Here is a 15971-nt window from a genome sequence, read left to right as displayed (position 1 = left end):
GTTGTTCACATGTGATGGAGAGGAACTTTGGGCTTATACTATAATTGTTTCATTGAGGACATCAAGAAATATTATGGTTAATGGCTGTGATGCAGCTCTGTGACACAATGTTGGTCTGGCACATACAAGGCTCTAAACAACCCCCTCCCCCCCAAAAAAAAACACCTTTATTTTTTTTTTGAGATAGAGTCTTACTCTATAGTTCTAGCTGGCTTTAAACACCTTTAATCAATCCCAGTACCTCCGAGGCAGGGGCAAGGCCAATCACTGTGATTTTCTGGTCAGCCTGGTCTATACAGAGTTCCAGGCCAGCCAGGGCTATACAATGAGTTTGTCTCAAAAACAAAATTGAAAACCATTTCTTTGTTTTGTTCCATTTTGTTTTTCGAGACAAGAGTTTCTCTGTGGAGCCTTAGCTGTCCTGGAACTCACTCTGTAGACCAGGTTGGTCTTGAACTCAGAGATCTGCCTGCCTCTGCCTCCTGAGTGCCGAGATTAAAGGAGTGTGCCATCATGCCTGGCTTCTGTGTCCTCTTCAAAAAAAAATTTTGTGTGCATGAATATGCACATGTGTAAGGGCACACATGCTTGTATATGGGCAGAGTCCAGAGAAGGTATCACATTCATTACAACTGGAATTTCATGTATCTGGGGAACACTCAGCTTATTAAGCGGTGTTAGGATCTAACTTCTGGTCCTCAGGACTATGCAGCAAGCTCTCAGCTTGAGCCACCTCTCCAGCACATGTCATCTTTTTCTAGAGCCATTTCTGATTCATGTGAAACTCTGAGACCTATCTTAAAAATGTTACCGCAAATATGGTCACTTTATCTACTCTCAAATCTCTCATGTCTTGCCAGAAGATAGTGGCTTTCTCATGGAAGCCCTTAGCTAGCCAGCACCCCGCTTCCACACCTTTCTTCTCTACTAGTCTCAAGAAGGTAGGTCTGTGCTGCAGCAGGACTCGGTACACACTTGCCCAGTGATTATGTGACTGTCAGCTCCCCAGGGTGCTCAAGTAACGTGCCTACTGCCACTAATGTACAGAATGCAAAGAACAGAAAAACGTTTGGGGCCACCCATCCCCAGAGCAACAGGACCCAACAACTTCTCCCTCACCTGCACGGCGCAGAGCCAAGGCTGTGGTCCACAGAATCGACACCGTTTATTACTGAACTGCACTTTCACCTTCACACAAACTATTTCAAAGAGCTGGAACAAGTGTAGGGTAAGGGAGGGGAGGGCCAGGTGCCCCTCAGAAGCCAGGACCCCCTTGGGCTTCCCCGGGCAAGGGCAGGGAGGGAGCATCAGGCTGTCAGTCTCTGGGCACCAGCTCTCCACGTGCACGCGCACAGCAAGCCAGCAGCTCCTCACACATAAATACAGACACGCTTAACAAAAATAGTATATCATCTTCACAAGGAATAAAAACTAGTCTCGAATATGTACAGCAGAGAGCCCGGGGTAGCCAGAGCTGAGCTGGGACCCCTAAGGATGAGACAGGCCAAGGGTGTAGCAGAGGAGAGAGAGGCCTGAAGGGCTCCTGGCCAGGCCACGGTGACCCTGGCAGCCCTGCTGCCCAGGCTGGATGGGGTCAGGGCACAGAGACTGGGTAGAGCAGGCCCTTGCAGTCCTCCTCACCTGTGCACCAGGCTCTCCTTCCTGCCCTTCCTGCCTGAGGTAGGGAAGGCCCCAGGGCTCCCACTGCTGCTCGTGTAGCTCCCTTTCACTTCAGGGCTGAGCCAGAGTCCCCAGACCCTGTGGCCAGCACCCAAGGCAAAGATGCCATAGGCTGATCTTGCAGGAAGGGAGGCAGCTAAAGTGATTGGACAGCTCGGGCACCTATCTTGGGTCCAGTTGGTCCCTCAGTCATGGTCACGGAGCCAGGGGAGGGGTAAAGAAGGGCGGTGCTAAGCTGCACGAGCCACTCTAGCTCTAGCACGAAGGACTTTCTGCAGCTAAGTCCCTCCTTCTAGTGGGGCTAGCCTCTAGCCAGAGGCCTCAGGAGAACATTCAGACCAGGAGTCAGGGCTTTGGCCAGGCCACAGGCTGGGAGGTTCTGGTCCTTGTCTCTTTATCCCAAGCAGCCTGAATTTCTAATTAGTCAAAAGGGACCTCTCAATGGCTCTTGGGGAGTGGAGATAGGAAAAAGGGGTGGGCGGGGGCTGGAGGAGGGCCGCCCAGGGACACAATAGGACAGGAAATGGTCAATTCTGAGGCCACACACATCAAAACCAAGGCAATCTAGTCTCTTTCTGGGGAAGAGGTTTAGAAAGCTCTCCGGCTCCCTGCCAGAAAAGCATTCCCAGGAGCCTCCGGGGAACAAGGGTCCCACCAACAAGGCAGGCCCTTCTCCCTCTAGCACAACCCTTCCCGCTCCTGCCAGCCTCCATGGGGCCGATTTGGGGGAAAACCTTGTGAATTTTGAGGCCAAGGGAATTGAGATGTGGGGGAAGGTGGCTCTCACAGAAGCGTGGTGGGTTCTAGAAAGCTAACTGCAGGGGACTCGGTCTAGGCCCAACCCTGTGATAGGAGAAGGGGTGTGAGTTGCATGTAGTGGTTCTCCTGGTAGCAATGGTGGCTGAAGACAGAGTTGTGGTGGGGGGCAGGGTGAGAGGCGAGTGGGTGGTCATTGTCTGGTCACTTCCGACTGAAGAGTGAGCCCAGCAGAACCACACCAGCCACAGTCATGCCCGTCAGGAACCAGCGGTTGAAACGCTCCTGGCCTTTTCGGCTCTCGGCTGCTGCATTGTTCCCGTAGAGTTCCACAAAAGTGTCCTGTAGGGACGGAGAAGCAAAGAGAAACACTGTGAATCATTGTACTGAATGGGTAGGAGAAAAGAGCACTTCCATGTAATCGCCTTGTAAAACCATGACACTAGTGCCCACCATGGCCAGAGAAAAGGTTAAAGGCTGCTCCTCTAAACCCCAGCTAGGGAAGACCAACCTAATGTGCTACTGAGAACACAGGGGCAGAGAGAGTGCATTTTGCCTCAAGAGGCAACAGATACCAGCAGGGACTACTAAGACACAGTGGGGTACAGGAGGTGGGATGGGGCAGGTTGTGCAGTATAACATATCTCTAGAGGCTGACTGGAGTCCAAGAGGAATGCCAGACAGTTGGGTTGTCCACTGCTAGACCACAGAGAGGCGAGGTTCTTAGAGCAATTCCACTGGGGTATTCAGCCAGTGGTCTTAGGACTTTCAGACTGGGGGACCATTCCTGTCCCCAACCCAGGGCTGTCAGTCCAGGCCCTGGAGATAAGCAACAGGTCTCTGTCATGAAGTTCAGTTATCAGAGGAGCAAGTGTTTCAGTGGCACAACCAGCACATGCAAGTCAGAGCTGTGCAGCCACCAGCTGCAACGGGCTGTCTTCCTCAGGCTCTGGGAGGAAAGGAATCCAACTAGGTCAACCTACTTAGTCAATGATAGAACCAGAATCCACACTTGGTACTTGGCTCCTAGAAATAAGTGTTTGCCTTGTGTTTGTGGAATGAGAAACTGAATGTTGACTTTAGAGCCTAGGTCATTGCTACTATGGGGCTATATTAGTCTCCATCTGGTCCCAACTGGCCAAGTGGAGGCTCCCTGACAGGCTTTCCATCTCCAGGTGGCTCTGGGCCCCACCTCCCAGTATGATCCCTCGAGATGCAGCCTGGTTCATTTCTTCTCCACTGATATCCCTCAGCAGTACCATGCACCCCTAGGCCATGGCTCTGCAGAGAAGATTGCTTAAAAACACTGACCAGACTGCTGCACACTGCAAGCAGTCCTGTGCTCTAGCAGCTCCTCCTGTGCTCAGCAGGGAAATTTTGCATCCTGGTGCCTAGCAGCAGGACGGCACAAGCTCTGAGCAGATTGACCGGAAAAGATCAATATGGTCTTTATGATGCTGTTGGAGAGGCAGCATAAGCCATGGGCCCTTATAGCAAAGTTCCCATCCACTCAAAGAAAAGAACCGGAAGCAGCAGGCAGATGGAAAGTCCTCTTTGACCACAATGCATCTAGCTCTCCAAACTCTCCATCTTCCCAAGGTGTCCTCACACCAGAGCTGTCTGCCTCCCTGCCATAGCTGCAGTCCAGGAATCTCTCTGGCCCCTACTCTGGCTCTATGGTCTCTTTGCGGATCCTGCTGGCCGCACTGTCTGGAGCACCCGACACTGTGCCCACCCCTAACCTTGCTTTGGTCGTCTTCTCAGCATACTACCTTCTTTCTTCTCTCCTCTCCTCTTCCACCCCTTTTCCAGAGACAAAGGCCAGCCTTGAATTTTCAACCCTCCTACCTCAGCCTCCTGAGTATTGGGAGCACTGGGGTTATAGGTGGCCACACCCCTATCTCCTCAGCACTTCTCAGGACCACAGCAGATATCATGTTTTGCTGTAATTTGCCTTCTGTACCTGATATGACTAGGCGAGAGCTGAGGTCCTGTCTTGAGCTTAGAATAGGGTCTGGCACAAAGCTGATGTGCCATAAACTGTCAGGTGTTGCCTAACACACACACACACACACACACACACACACACACACACACACACAACTGTGCACAAAGTTCTATAACATTAAAATGGAGCCTGTAAGGTTTCAGCTCTTTCAATGAGACATGTTCCTCATGTGTATGTGATGCTGGTGAAACAAGCCTACTGGGCTGCCAGTCATATAATAGTGAATGCATAGCAGTGAGGCACAGTTGGGCACACACCTTTAATCCCGGCACTCAGGAGGTAGAGGCAGGTAGGTCTCTATGAGGTTGAGGCCAGCCTAGCCCACATGGTGAGAACCTGTCTCAGAAAAGGACTGAACACTGAACACAGTGCTGTGTTGTGTGTAGCACTGTTATTTTTATTTGAGCGTCCCGCTATTTAGAAGACGCTCGCTACACATAGATGGGTGAGTTAGGCTGGGAGGAACCCTCAACCCTTCCTGGTTTTGCTGCTTCTCTGTGCTGCATCAATCTCTTGTGCTACCCTCTAGTGGCCTGACAACATATTTCTGAATTCATCACTGGGAAGTTAAGCAACAGGACTGCATAAGAGGAGAACAAATACATTGCACGTCTACTAGGCCCCAGGTATTGCTCCATCTTTCCTTTGGGCCCTCAGAGGTAGGCTAGAGTCTCATTTCCAAGCAGAGGTGAGATGCCTGAGGCTTAAGGAGTGGGACACATTAACTAAAAGATAGCAGAGCTAGCACCAGACTGCAGGGACTGCCTGCCTCACGGGGGAGAGGTGCAGGGCTGCTGGGTCCTACAGAACACGTGGCATGTATGAGGCCTTAAGGTTTATCTTTAGCAAAATCAGAGTGATTGCTGCTCCAGTTCCATCTATTGGACAGGGAGAACTGTCTTGTTGCAGTGCCATATGGTTTTGGGGCAAGGAATGGTGGTGACAGACCTGAGGGGAGCCCAGGACCTGGACAGAAAGCAGTGGCTGTCTGTTCCTGTCTTGTCCATCCTGGCCAGCCTCTATGCTGAGAAGAGAATTTTTTTTTTTTGGTCTTGTTTTTGTTGACAGGGTTTGCGTGTAGCCTTGGCTGTCCTCAAATTCACAGAGATCCACCTGCCTCTGCCTCCCTAAGTGCTGGAATTACAGGCGTGCGCCACCATGCCCGGCAAGAGAGCTCTTAAGACAGAGGATGTAGCACAGTTGGTAAAGTGTCCAGCCAGCATGTGTGAAGCCTTAGGTCCCTGGTACCCTGCATAAAATTGGTATGGTGGTGCATTCCTATAACCCCAGTATGAGGGAGATGGAGGCATGAAGATCAGAAGTTCAAGGTCACCCTTAGATACATAGGGAGTTTGAGGCCAGCCAGTTAAGCAGGCCTGGGTAAAGCAACAAAAAGATGTGTAAATAAAGTCCTGGGCTGTGGGAATGGACAGGAGAAAAGAAGCCACAGCTAGAAGTCTTAGTTATCTCAAGAGGCCACAAGGAATCAGGGACGCTGGGGTGGTAGCCAGAACTGAGAGCCAGGCTCCCACACTGGAACTTTCCTGAAGTAGAGGGCTGACAGCCACAGGAAATTTTCGGCTCTGGGGCTGGGCTGGAGTAAACAGGCCCTGTCCCCATGAAGGCACAAAGCGTTCACTGTCCAGGAACAGTCATTCCAGGGTGGAGGGGACACAGAGAACAAGATACTGACCACTCCTGTCTCTGTTCTTATGCTGCATTCTTGGCCAGGGTGATCTTGCTCAGAGCTCCTTCTGGAGGGGTGGGGGTGAGCAGGGCTTTCAAGGGCGTGAGTCCCAGCAGTGGCTTTTGCAGAGAGTTGAGCAAAATGGGCCGTGCTGTTCCTGGGGGTGGGGGCAGGAGAGGCTGTGGTGTGGGTATATTTAGCCCAGGTTCACACGGCACACTTGGAAACAGCCATTTTCTCAGCGGGCGGCTGCTCTGGGTAAATAAACAGGACTACTGAGCTCCCAGGTCTGGAAAAGCAGAGATAAGTCCCCACTGCTCCTCGGGGCTCCCACTGATTTTACTACACAGCGGGCAGGGGACCAAAGTCATGGGTGTTCCCAGGAAACCTAGGCCTGAGGGTGTGCTGGACTCAGTTTCGACTAGAGCTAAGTGAGAGAAGGTTCCCTTTGGAGCTGACTGCTGCCTTGGAGATACATGTGGGAGTTTTAGGGTGGCTGGGGACACAATGGCTAATGACCTCCACAACAGCTATGGACTCCAACCCAAGCAGACCAAATCCGGAGAGTCAACACAGCAGGTTTGGAGAAGAGCCTAGACTAAGATTCCAGTTTTTCTACCTTTCACTCTAGAAGTCCAGCTAGGACTCCTTTAAAAGTGTCTTCTTCCAACACCAAACGGCTTAAAGTAGTCATGGCCATACCCACCAAAGGGCTCACGTTCTAAAGTCTTCACTCCTTACTCACACCTTTCTTCCTAAACCAGCCCATGAGACCCCACTGTGGAGCCCGCTCCTCCCTGTTCGCCTTCCCCCAACTCTGCAATGAACATCTCTCGTGTGTTTCTGGACTCTCTGCACTTTCAGTTACATCCCTAATGTTCACAAAGCACCAACCATGAAGACAGGCCTGAAGACAGGCAAAACCTCCCACAGGACTTCCAGGACATGTTTATGCTCTAGCACATTCTTAGCAGTAGTGAGATTACCTCCAAAGGGACACTATAAAAAATTCTTACATAATCCAATTGTTTGTGGCTATATACAAGTGCATAAAAAGTGCTTCACTAAGATATTCTAATTTCATGGGAAGAGATTCTTGAGGGAAGGTTTGAAAGAAAAAGGAATGAGGCGGGGCTGCAGAGATGGCTCAGTGGTTAAGAGCATTGGCTGCTCTTACAGAAGACATGGGTTTGATTCCTAGCAGCCATATAATAGCTCACAACCATATGTAAGGTAACTCTAGTTCCAGGGGATCTGATGCTCCCTTCTGGCCTCTGTCGGTACTACATGCATGTGGTGTACAATCATACATTCGAGCAAAACACCCATATATGTAATATAAAAAAGAAAAAGGAAAACAGCCAAGAAAAGAAAGCATCACAAAAAAACAGTAAGATAATACGATAGATCTTGGGACCTTGAGGACAGGAAAGTCTCTGAGGTTTATGTCAATGTCTCAATGATGATCCAGTTGCAGCCGTAGGATTCAAATGCCTTAGGTATAAAAGAGCCATGCTCCTAGGGCCTTGGATATTGCTCAGTGACAGAGCACTTGCCTGGCATACTTGATGTCGTGGAGGTTATGCCTAGCACCAAGGGAAGAAAAAAAAAATCAGGCTCCAGCAGAGGCTCTAACATTACAAAGACCCTTGGCAGGATGGAGAAGGGAAGCCACCATCTCCGTGCTGGTCAACCCTATCAGTCTTGGGGTTCAATGCAAGCAGGACCAAGCCTAACCTAGACTTTGAAACCTAGCTCACTTAATCAGGTATAGAATAGATTGACTTTAAACAGGTGGCTAACTGGATGAATCAACTTCTCTCTACAACTAACTACAACACCGAAGACATCACGGTGACATGATGTCTGGAGGGAAGGGGCCCAGAGACTGAGTACACACCCAATCTGAATAGGACCTGTCTTCCCTTTTCTCCCCTCTCCATGCTTCTTCCCCAAGTGTGACTATGAGCAAGTTATTCCATGTCTCTGGTCTCCAGTGTCCTCACTTGTTAAACAGTAAGAATAAGTCGCCTGTGACAGCCGACTGCAGTACTGAGGACTGACCCGGAGCCTCGCATATGTGAGGCAAGTGCTTGACCACTGACCGCTGCACCGTCCTCACTCTGTTTACTTTCTGTCTAGGAGGTGGGGTCTTGAGCTTTACCCACAGCACAGGCTGGTCAGGAACTTGAGATAGTCCTGCCTCAGCTTTCCAAACAGCTCCAATTACAGACCTGTGCCACCAGTTCTGGCCCTTTTTTGGATATGTGCCAGTCTGAGCTAAAGCACATTCCCTTGGTAGGCCACAGGCCCCAATCCATCCACATTCCCATTCATTTGAAAGACAATTCTTTGTCCTGTTTCCCCAACCTGTTTCTTACCCGTTATCTCTATAGAGTGGCACAGCACTTAGAATGTAGTAGGTACTATAAAGGACCCTACTCCACATGAATGAATGAATGCCATGAATGTTTACGGCATTTCTTAATAACCCTGGCAAGTGTGGAGGCTCAAGGTCACGCAAGATTCTTACATAAGCAATGATAGGTTTGGGATTCTTATTCAATCTGATGTCCCATTTTGCCATCTCAGCGCCTGCTATATCTACCCCTGTAGTGGCAGCAGCTGGCACTTTTCTTCAGAGCCACCTTGTGAGGTGCTCTGATTTACTGTTTTTCTAAGTCAGCTCATCAGCTGTTTCCACATACTGTCACTGGGTACCACCGTTGCCCACTGGGCCTACAGATCTATAGCAACAATTAGGCTAAGTTCTTCTGCTCAATTTCCAAAGAACAGATCTTCTTCTGCCCTGATAATGGGCCATGTTCATGTACCTCTGTGAAGGAAAGAGGTTCAAATTCTGAGCTCAAGTACACTGGTGCTCAGAGCCATTAAGACACCTTGCCAAAGTAGGTAAGGCAGTTCAAGTCCAATGTGTCAGGCAGCAAAACCCACATTGTAGGCCAGGGCCAGGGCCAGGGCCAGGGCCAGGCTCTGGGTCCTTCAAAGAGAGTAAGGTGGTCTTAAGGCTATCAGTCAAATGAATGAGTCCTACACAGCTAGTAGAGAAGTTGCCTCAGGAAAGGATGTGACGAATAACCAGGGAAAGTGAAAGCCTTCCATCCTGGCTGCAGTGAGCAACAAGCAAGTTCCTGTGCCAGACGGTGCTTCCTTCCTCCTGGGTGACTCTGGAAAGCCACCAGGCCTGTGCCCACTGCTTCCTTCCTGTTCGGTTATTTCAGGAAAGATGTGGGTGGAGAAGAGGAAGGGGCTCCTACAAGTGACTCTGTGCCAGAAACGGTGGCAGTATGCCTTCCCCTGGCCTTGGCACGGCCCTGTATGGGTAGGTTGTGAATCACCTGCAGTCACCTTCTGCTCCTAGCCTCAGTTTCTCCCAGAGAAAAGTTGATAAATGCCAGCTGAGTAGATAAACAAGGCCTTGTTAGGAGATCCCTAGGAGGCAGCAGGGTGGTGGCACACAGAGGCCTTATCTCTCTCTTGGCAGAAGTATAGGCAGCAGCTCGGAAGGAGTGAGGCTTGTGGCTGGAATCCACTTCCCTTGGCATTCCTGGGGGAGCTGTTGACCTGCGTGATGTGAGAGGAACAAGCTCTCTGCTCTGAAGAACAGAGGCTGGATGTGGGCACCCTGGGAGGGCAGATCAGTGAGGGCAGAGTGGGAGCAGAGGCAGCTGACTCTGGTGTTATGGGCAGTGTTAAGATTAGGGGGTGCAAATGCTCAGTGAAGCAAGGAGATCTTTTGAGGGCTTCTTGGCTGAGGGTGTAGGCCATGTGAGCTTTAGGGAATCTTTGGGGACATTTTCACATCTTCCTCTAACTCTGTCGGTCATCTGTCAGCCCCTTCTCTCCTTCCCCTTCCCCCACCATTAGTTCTAAGAAGAGGAGCCTGACAGATGTGCGCATTTCTCAGAACAGGAAGCGGCTGTGCAGGGAGGAGATAACACCTCGCTGGGGAATCGAGAAGTATCCGGCTGAGCAAGTGAGGCCTTCCATCTGTCCAGCTTTGAAACAGGCCACTCAGCTGAGCACCAGGAGAGCATCATAGGCACTCTCTACTCAATGGAGTCTGCAACCACCTGCTCCCAGAGGGTGGGTAACATGGCAACCAGGATTCACTAGGCTAGCGCCTTGAGGTCAGAAACCACCCAGGCCTCACAACAGCCAAAAGAGAGGGTGGGGCCTGTAGTAAACCCAGCACTCAATGGAGACTGAGTCAGGCTGCCATGAGTTTAATGACAGCATGGTTTACATAGCGAGCTCCAGGCCAGCCAGGACAGCATGACACCCTCAACAACACAAGCAAACAAAATCCTTTGGGCTGTTCTCACCTTTTATGTCACAGACAAGGACACAGGAGTAAAGAAGCACAGTGTCCTCAAGGTCATATCACACACCTGAGGTGAAGCTGAACCCTGGCAGCCTGGTCCCAGAGCCCAGCAATTCACTGCTCTGTGAGGCCTCTTTTCTCATCTCAGCCATCTCATTTCAAGCATGGTGACTTCCTATCTTCTCTCAAGTAGATAACAGCCCTCTAGTATCCCAGGGGCCCGGGCCAGAAGGACACTCAGAGTGAACTGTGTGAATATGCATGTGTGTGCACGCCCACACGTATGCAAGGGCACATACAAATGCCTGCTAAGGAAAGAAAAAGCCACTGAATCCCCTGGATCTGGAGTTATAGTGGCTGTGAGCTGTCTGATATGAGTCCTGAGAACAGATGCTGGTCCTCCGCAAGGGCAGTGTGCACTCTCAATTGCTGAGTCATCACTGCAGCCCAAGAGTGACATTCTAACACCTTGATCTACCTTCACATGAGATCCCCAACACTACCAACTCTCTGGTGGAGTTAAGGATGGACTGTCATGGTCACACAGAGTTTGCCTCCTGTGGATGGGACAGTGGGATACAGTCAGTCCGAGGCAGTCTCTCCTCTCTGTGTAGAGCACTTTACATTGGGCAGCCGCACTGGAAAACCATTCTTTTAGGGAGCGAATGCTTCTCTAAGGCTGGCCTTGGATCTGTTCTCATCTTTGCTATTCCAGCTGCCAAGAAAGGTACCAGTGGGCAGAAGCAGCTCTGCCAGCCTTCCTTGACCTGGGCTAGTTTCCTGTCTGACTATTTCTTCCCATGTGAAATGCAGGTGCTTCCCTGATAAGAACAAGGCTGAATTTCTTCCCACCACTGTGTCAGAGCACAGAGTACGCAGGTAGCCAGAAGTCTGGCAAATAGACTAAGGCGTTTAGTTTTGAACATCTCATCTATGAAATGGAATAAAAATTTACCTCAGCTCAGATTGCTATGAGGACTCACCATAACACATGTGAATCATGACACACAGTCAACCCTACCGTGCTCACTACTAGCTAAGGCACAGTTTGAGTCTGGGTCCTCTCATGGCCTGGCCTGCAAGGGTCAATGTGTGTATGCGGTATGTGTGTTGTGTTTTGTGTGTGTGTGTGTTTCCTGAGCCTCAACCGGCCAGGCTGCTTCTCTCCCTCCATGTCACATTCTGTTCTGCCTCAGGCTTTTTGGCATGCTGGTATCCTCAGCCCAGCCTACTCTTAGGCTCACAGAGCACATCTTCAGGGAAGCCATCTGCTTTTTCCATTTGCCCGTTAGTTTTGGTTTCTGGACCTAGGCTGGTGTTTGGCTCAAAAAAGGTGCTGAAAAGAATAAAGGACAGTTGACTCCCTCTTCATTCCCATCTTCTTTGGCAACAGTACAAGAAGGCCTTGCAATATCAAGCAACTGGGCAGGAAGCTGGTGTCCTCCAGACACCAAGTCCTCAGAGATTCATGCAGAAGGATGGGAAGCTTATGGGAAAGTACTAGAAAAGACATCTTCTGTGAGCACATACGTCTAGTCCCAGCACTTGAGAGGAAGAGGCAGGAGATCCCTGAGCTGGAGACTAGCCTGGTCTATAGAGTGAGTTCTGGGCCAGCCAAAACTACAGAGTAAGATCCTACCTCAAAACAAGCAAGCCCATAAGCAAACAAACCAATAATCATCTTCTGTGGGCCAGTGAGAATACTCAACAGGTAAAGGTACCTGCTGCCCATGTCTAACAACCTGAATTTGATCCCCAGGATGACATGACATAAGGAGAGAACCAACTCCCATACATGAGCTGTAGTACCTGTGTTCCACCAGATAAATATATGTAATAATAGAAAAATGGCATCTCTGCACTGTACTGGAACAACCAGAGTCCACAGCAGGCTCTCCTGCCACCTTCCCCAGTCATGCCCAGCCTCTTTCCTGGGGGTGCTCAGTCCTGGCTGCTGTGGAAGAACATAGCTCCATTGCTAGGCTGCTTGAGGTAAATCCACTCTCCTGTCTGGCATTTCCCTACCTATAAAATGAAGGAGGGGCTGGATTTGTTGCCCTTGTAGAAAACTCGGTAACTCTAGTTTCAGAGAACCCAACCCCAACTTCCTCCTCTGACCCCCAAGAGCAGCAAACACATGCATGGTGCACAGACATACATGCAGACAAAACACTAACACACATAAAAACAAATAAACCTCAAACAAACAAACAAACAAACATAGTGAAGGCTGCTAGGAAGAGGAAGAGAGTAAGTTACTTGGACAACTGAGCCCTGGGTCCCTTCGGGGGCATCCAAAAGGCCAAGCACCCAGTGTGTGAAGGGCCTGGCCATCCTCTACCTCAAAGCCCAATGGCTCTGCTCCCCATCCTGAAGAATTCTGGGGAAAAGTCCAATCTAGGAGCCAGGGTAAGCTCCCAAGTGGTCAGAGGTTGCTCAAGCACTGTAGCCTTAACCTCTTCACCCCAGCACGGCCTCAGCTAGTCCGGACAAGTCCTGGGTATTTTCAGCTACCTTTATCTGATCAGAAATGTTTGGAATTCCACAGGCTGAAGGCAACTGATCTGGAGGATTATGCAATGGATGCAAGTCTCTAGAACACACTCCTTCCTGCTCCACCCCCTACATATGAATACACTCCACTCTTCAAGTGCCCAAAGAGGTCCTCCTTGGCCACTTCCACCACTGCCCAGGTTCCTCAGCTCCTTACTGTGCAGAGTTACAGGGTGCCTCTGACAAAGACCTTGGGCCACACTCAGGGAAGGGCCCTCCAGAGATGTGCTGTTCGAGCAACTGATATATACAGTACCACTGTGACACCCAGGAGCAGCAAACTATCTGCTGAGGCATCATATGACTCCTCAGAAATCTTAGTGTCATGATGTGTGGCTCCTGTCCAAGTCAATCTGTCTTAACAGATAAGACACTGAAATCCAGCGACATTCCCAAAGGCCACCAGACATAAGTCAAAGCCTGATCTCAGGTCTCCTGACCGCTGGGGCAAAGACTTTTCCCTCTGCTGAGCCTAGAATTCTAGTGCACAAGAACAGCTGCACCTACTCCACAGGCATGGCAGCAGAATTAAACAGTCCTTAGTGTTAGTCCAAGCCCAAAGAATGCCTTTGACTCCAGCTAAAGATGAATGGCACTTCCCATCCAGTCTGTTGTAGCTTTATTTACAACAGCTAGTACCTTCCCTGGAAAGTCTTGCTATATGACTCTGACTGGTGTTGAATTCATTTTGTAAGCTGACCTCGAACTTCAGTGATCCTATTTCCTGGGCCTCAAGCGCTCTGAGTATAAGCAGGCACCACCACATGCTGAAAGTTTTTCCTTTTGATGTCCTTTTTTTCCCGTATCAACCACCCTTAGGCTTGGAAGTTGGAGAAGGCAGAGACGTAATACAATCCCTGATTCCCTGGGAATCTTAAAAGACCACAAAGGAAGGATATATTGATTATGCTCTGTTCCAACTCACCTGCCTACCACCCACTACCCATCTGCAGAGGCCCTGTTTGTAAGCCGGGCTGTCTGGAGTTAGTTGCTGAAAGGTCCAGACAAGCTGCCCTGTTCATTCCTGGGCCTTCATTTATCCAATCTGTATTGTATCAGATGTTGAGCATTGATTAGCTGGGGACAACGCAGTGGGCCAAAGTCCTCTGTGCTTGCTCCCTGAGTGTCCTTGTCTAGGCCTAAGACATCTCCATTGGAAAGATGTTGGACCAAGACTGTGCATGGGCTTTAAGATAACTAGAGGTGACAGGTGTGGTGGCAAACCTTTAATCCCAGCACTTGGGAGGCAGAAGTTAAGTGAATCTCTGTGAGTTCAAGGCCAGCATGGTCTACATCAAAGACTTCACAGAGAGACCCTGTCTAAAATAAAAAACATAAAATAAAAACAAAAAAAAAATAGAGGTGATACACAAAGAGCAACCCTGGGGCCAACCTTTGCCCCCAGAATGTAGCTAAAGAAAGAAGCAAAGTCTCAGGGAAAGTGTGGCTAGGCAGCACAGCAGTCTGCTTCAGGCTAGAAGAACCCTCTCTGTGCCAGGCACTGAATTGGCAGTTCTACAGAGAACAAAGGCCAAAACGTGCCAGGCTGGAGGGGCCTAGTGGGGCAGCATCGTGGGGGACGGGCACGCATAAACGTGTAGGTGAGGTCCGTGGAGATCAGACAGCTGAGAGCAGAAATGAAAACAGGCTGGGTCCCAAAGGGCGGCAGCTTCAGCTTTGTAAACAGCAGACAAGCTGAGGGTTCAGGTGCAGGTCTGGGGAGCCAGCTGAGCTCAGCAGGAGGATGGGACCTCCCCAGTCTCTTCCATCAGAGATGATGACACTAAGCTGAACAGAAGCCGCAGACACGCCTGGGCAGAGCCATCTTCTCACTCCCTACATTCCAGATGGTCTTTTCCGACCCTCTGTTTGATCCAGCCAGCTCCAGCCACCCTCCAGCCCTTGAAGATCCCATCCCTGTTTAGAGGGGAGCATCCCTTCCCTGCCCCATGGGTCTTGAGAACATGGCTGCAGGTGCAGGAGCAAAGTCAGAGTTGCTATAACTGCCAGGCCAGCAGTGCCTGACCTACATCTCCATGCTTGGTTGCATAAAAAAAAAAAAAAAAAAAAAAATACTAGGGCTTTCCGTTAGTGCTCACTAGATGCAGCTGGTTCAGGGAAGCTTGAGCTTTCTGAAGGTGTGTCGAGAGTAGGGCAAGATGGCTGGTCTCCAAAGTGTGCCCTGGCTTTGGGGACCTCTACAGATTTCAGAGATTAGAATATTCTTGCTACCAAGGTCCCTCACCAAAGCTTTCTTTTTCTAGTATATTATTCTTAAGAACACACACACACGCACACGCACGCACATACACAAGCTCAATGATTCATTTGGAAAAAAGTTCCCAAACTAAACAGTTGCTTTTCTTGCAAACCACTGGCAGTTAGAGAAAAGCTTTAGTTTTTCATGGGGTGGGGGGGCACACACTGTACCAAAAAAACACACAGAGAAACAAATGACACTCCCCCCAACAATTTAAAGGTTCTAGCAAGGAGTGGCAAAATACACCAGTAACCCCAGCACTGGGAGATAGAGGTAGGAGACCAGAAGCTGAAACTAATTAGAGGCCAGCCTGGGCTGTGTGAGACTCTCCACCTAGAAAAAAAAGACAAAAGTTCGGTTTGTGGAAAGGACCTGGTCAGGGGACACAAGTTTCCTCCCACTGCCATTTCAATGAGGTGGGTTTTACTTATGTCAGTCAATAGACTGACATAAGCTTAGAGCTTAGAGCTCTTTCACTGGTTCCAACGCTCTATGAGTCTTCTCATTTTTTTTTTTTTGGTTTGTTTTCTCTCCTCAAGGCAGTTGTGGAATGTAAAGAAAGAGGCTGAGGTTTTATGTTAAAAAAAAAAAAAAAAGATTCTACCTGTAGCCAATGAGCTCATGAATCTCAGAGAAGAACCCACTTTACTAAATCTGTGTAATTCCTAACTGCACTCTAAAT

General features: G+C 49.7%; 1 protein-coding gene across 4 annotated transcripts in view; it reads right to left on the bottom strand.

The window, feature by feature from the left end:
- Nucleotides 1-1146: 1146 nt before the first annotated feature.
- Bcl2l1 (BCL2 like 1) overlaps nt 1147-15971 on the bottom strand; it is a 49235-nt gene continuing 34410 nt past the window's right edge. For all 4 annotated transcript variants that reach the window (XM_021639704.2, XM_021639705.2, XM_021639706.2 and 1 more), the window contains exon 3: nt 1147-2778. In XM_021639704.2, the coding sequence (XP_021495379.1) occupies nt 2641-2778 (138 nt within the window). In that variant the 3' untranslated portion in view covers nt 1147-2640. The remainder of the gene's footprint in view (nt 2779-15971) is intronic.

The sequence above is a fragment of the Meriones unguiculatus genome, chromosome 4 (genome assembly GCF_030254825.1).
Source record: "Meriones unguiculatus strain TT.TT164.6M chromosome 4, Bangor_MerUng_6.1, whole genome shotgun sequence".
NCBI classification, from domain to species: Eukaryota; Metazoa; Chordata; class Mammalia; order Rodentia; family Muridae; genus Meriones; species Meriones unguiculatus.
The sequence above is the reverse complement of the archived record's forward strand: the minus strand, read 5'-3'. Positions and strand labels throughout refer to the sequence as shown.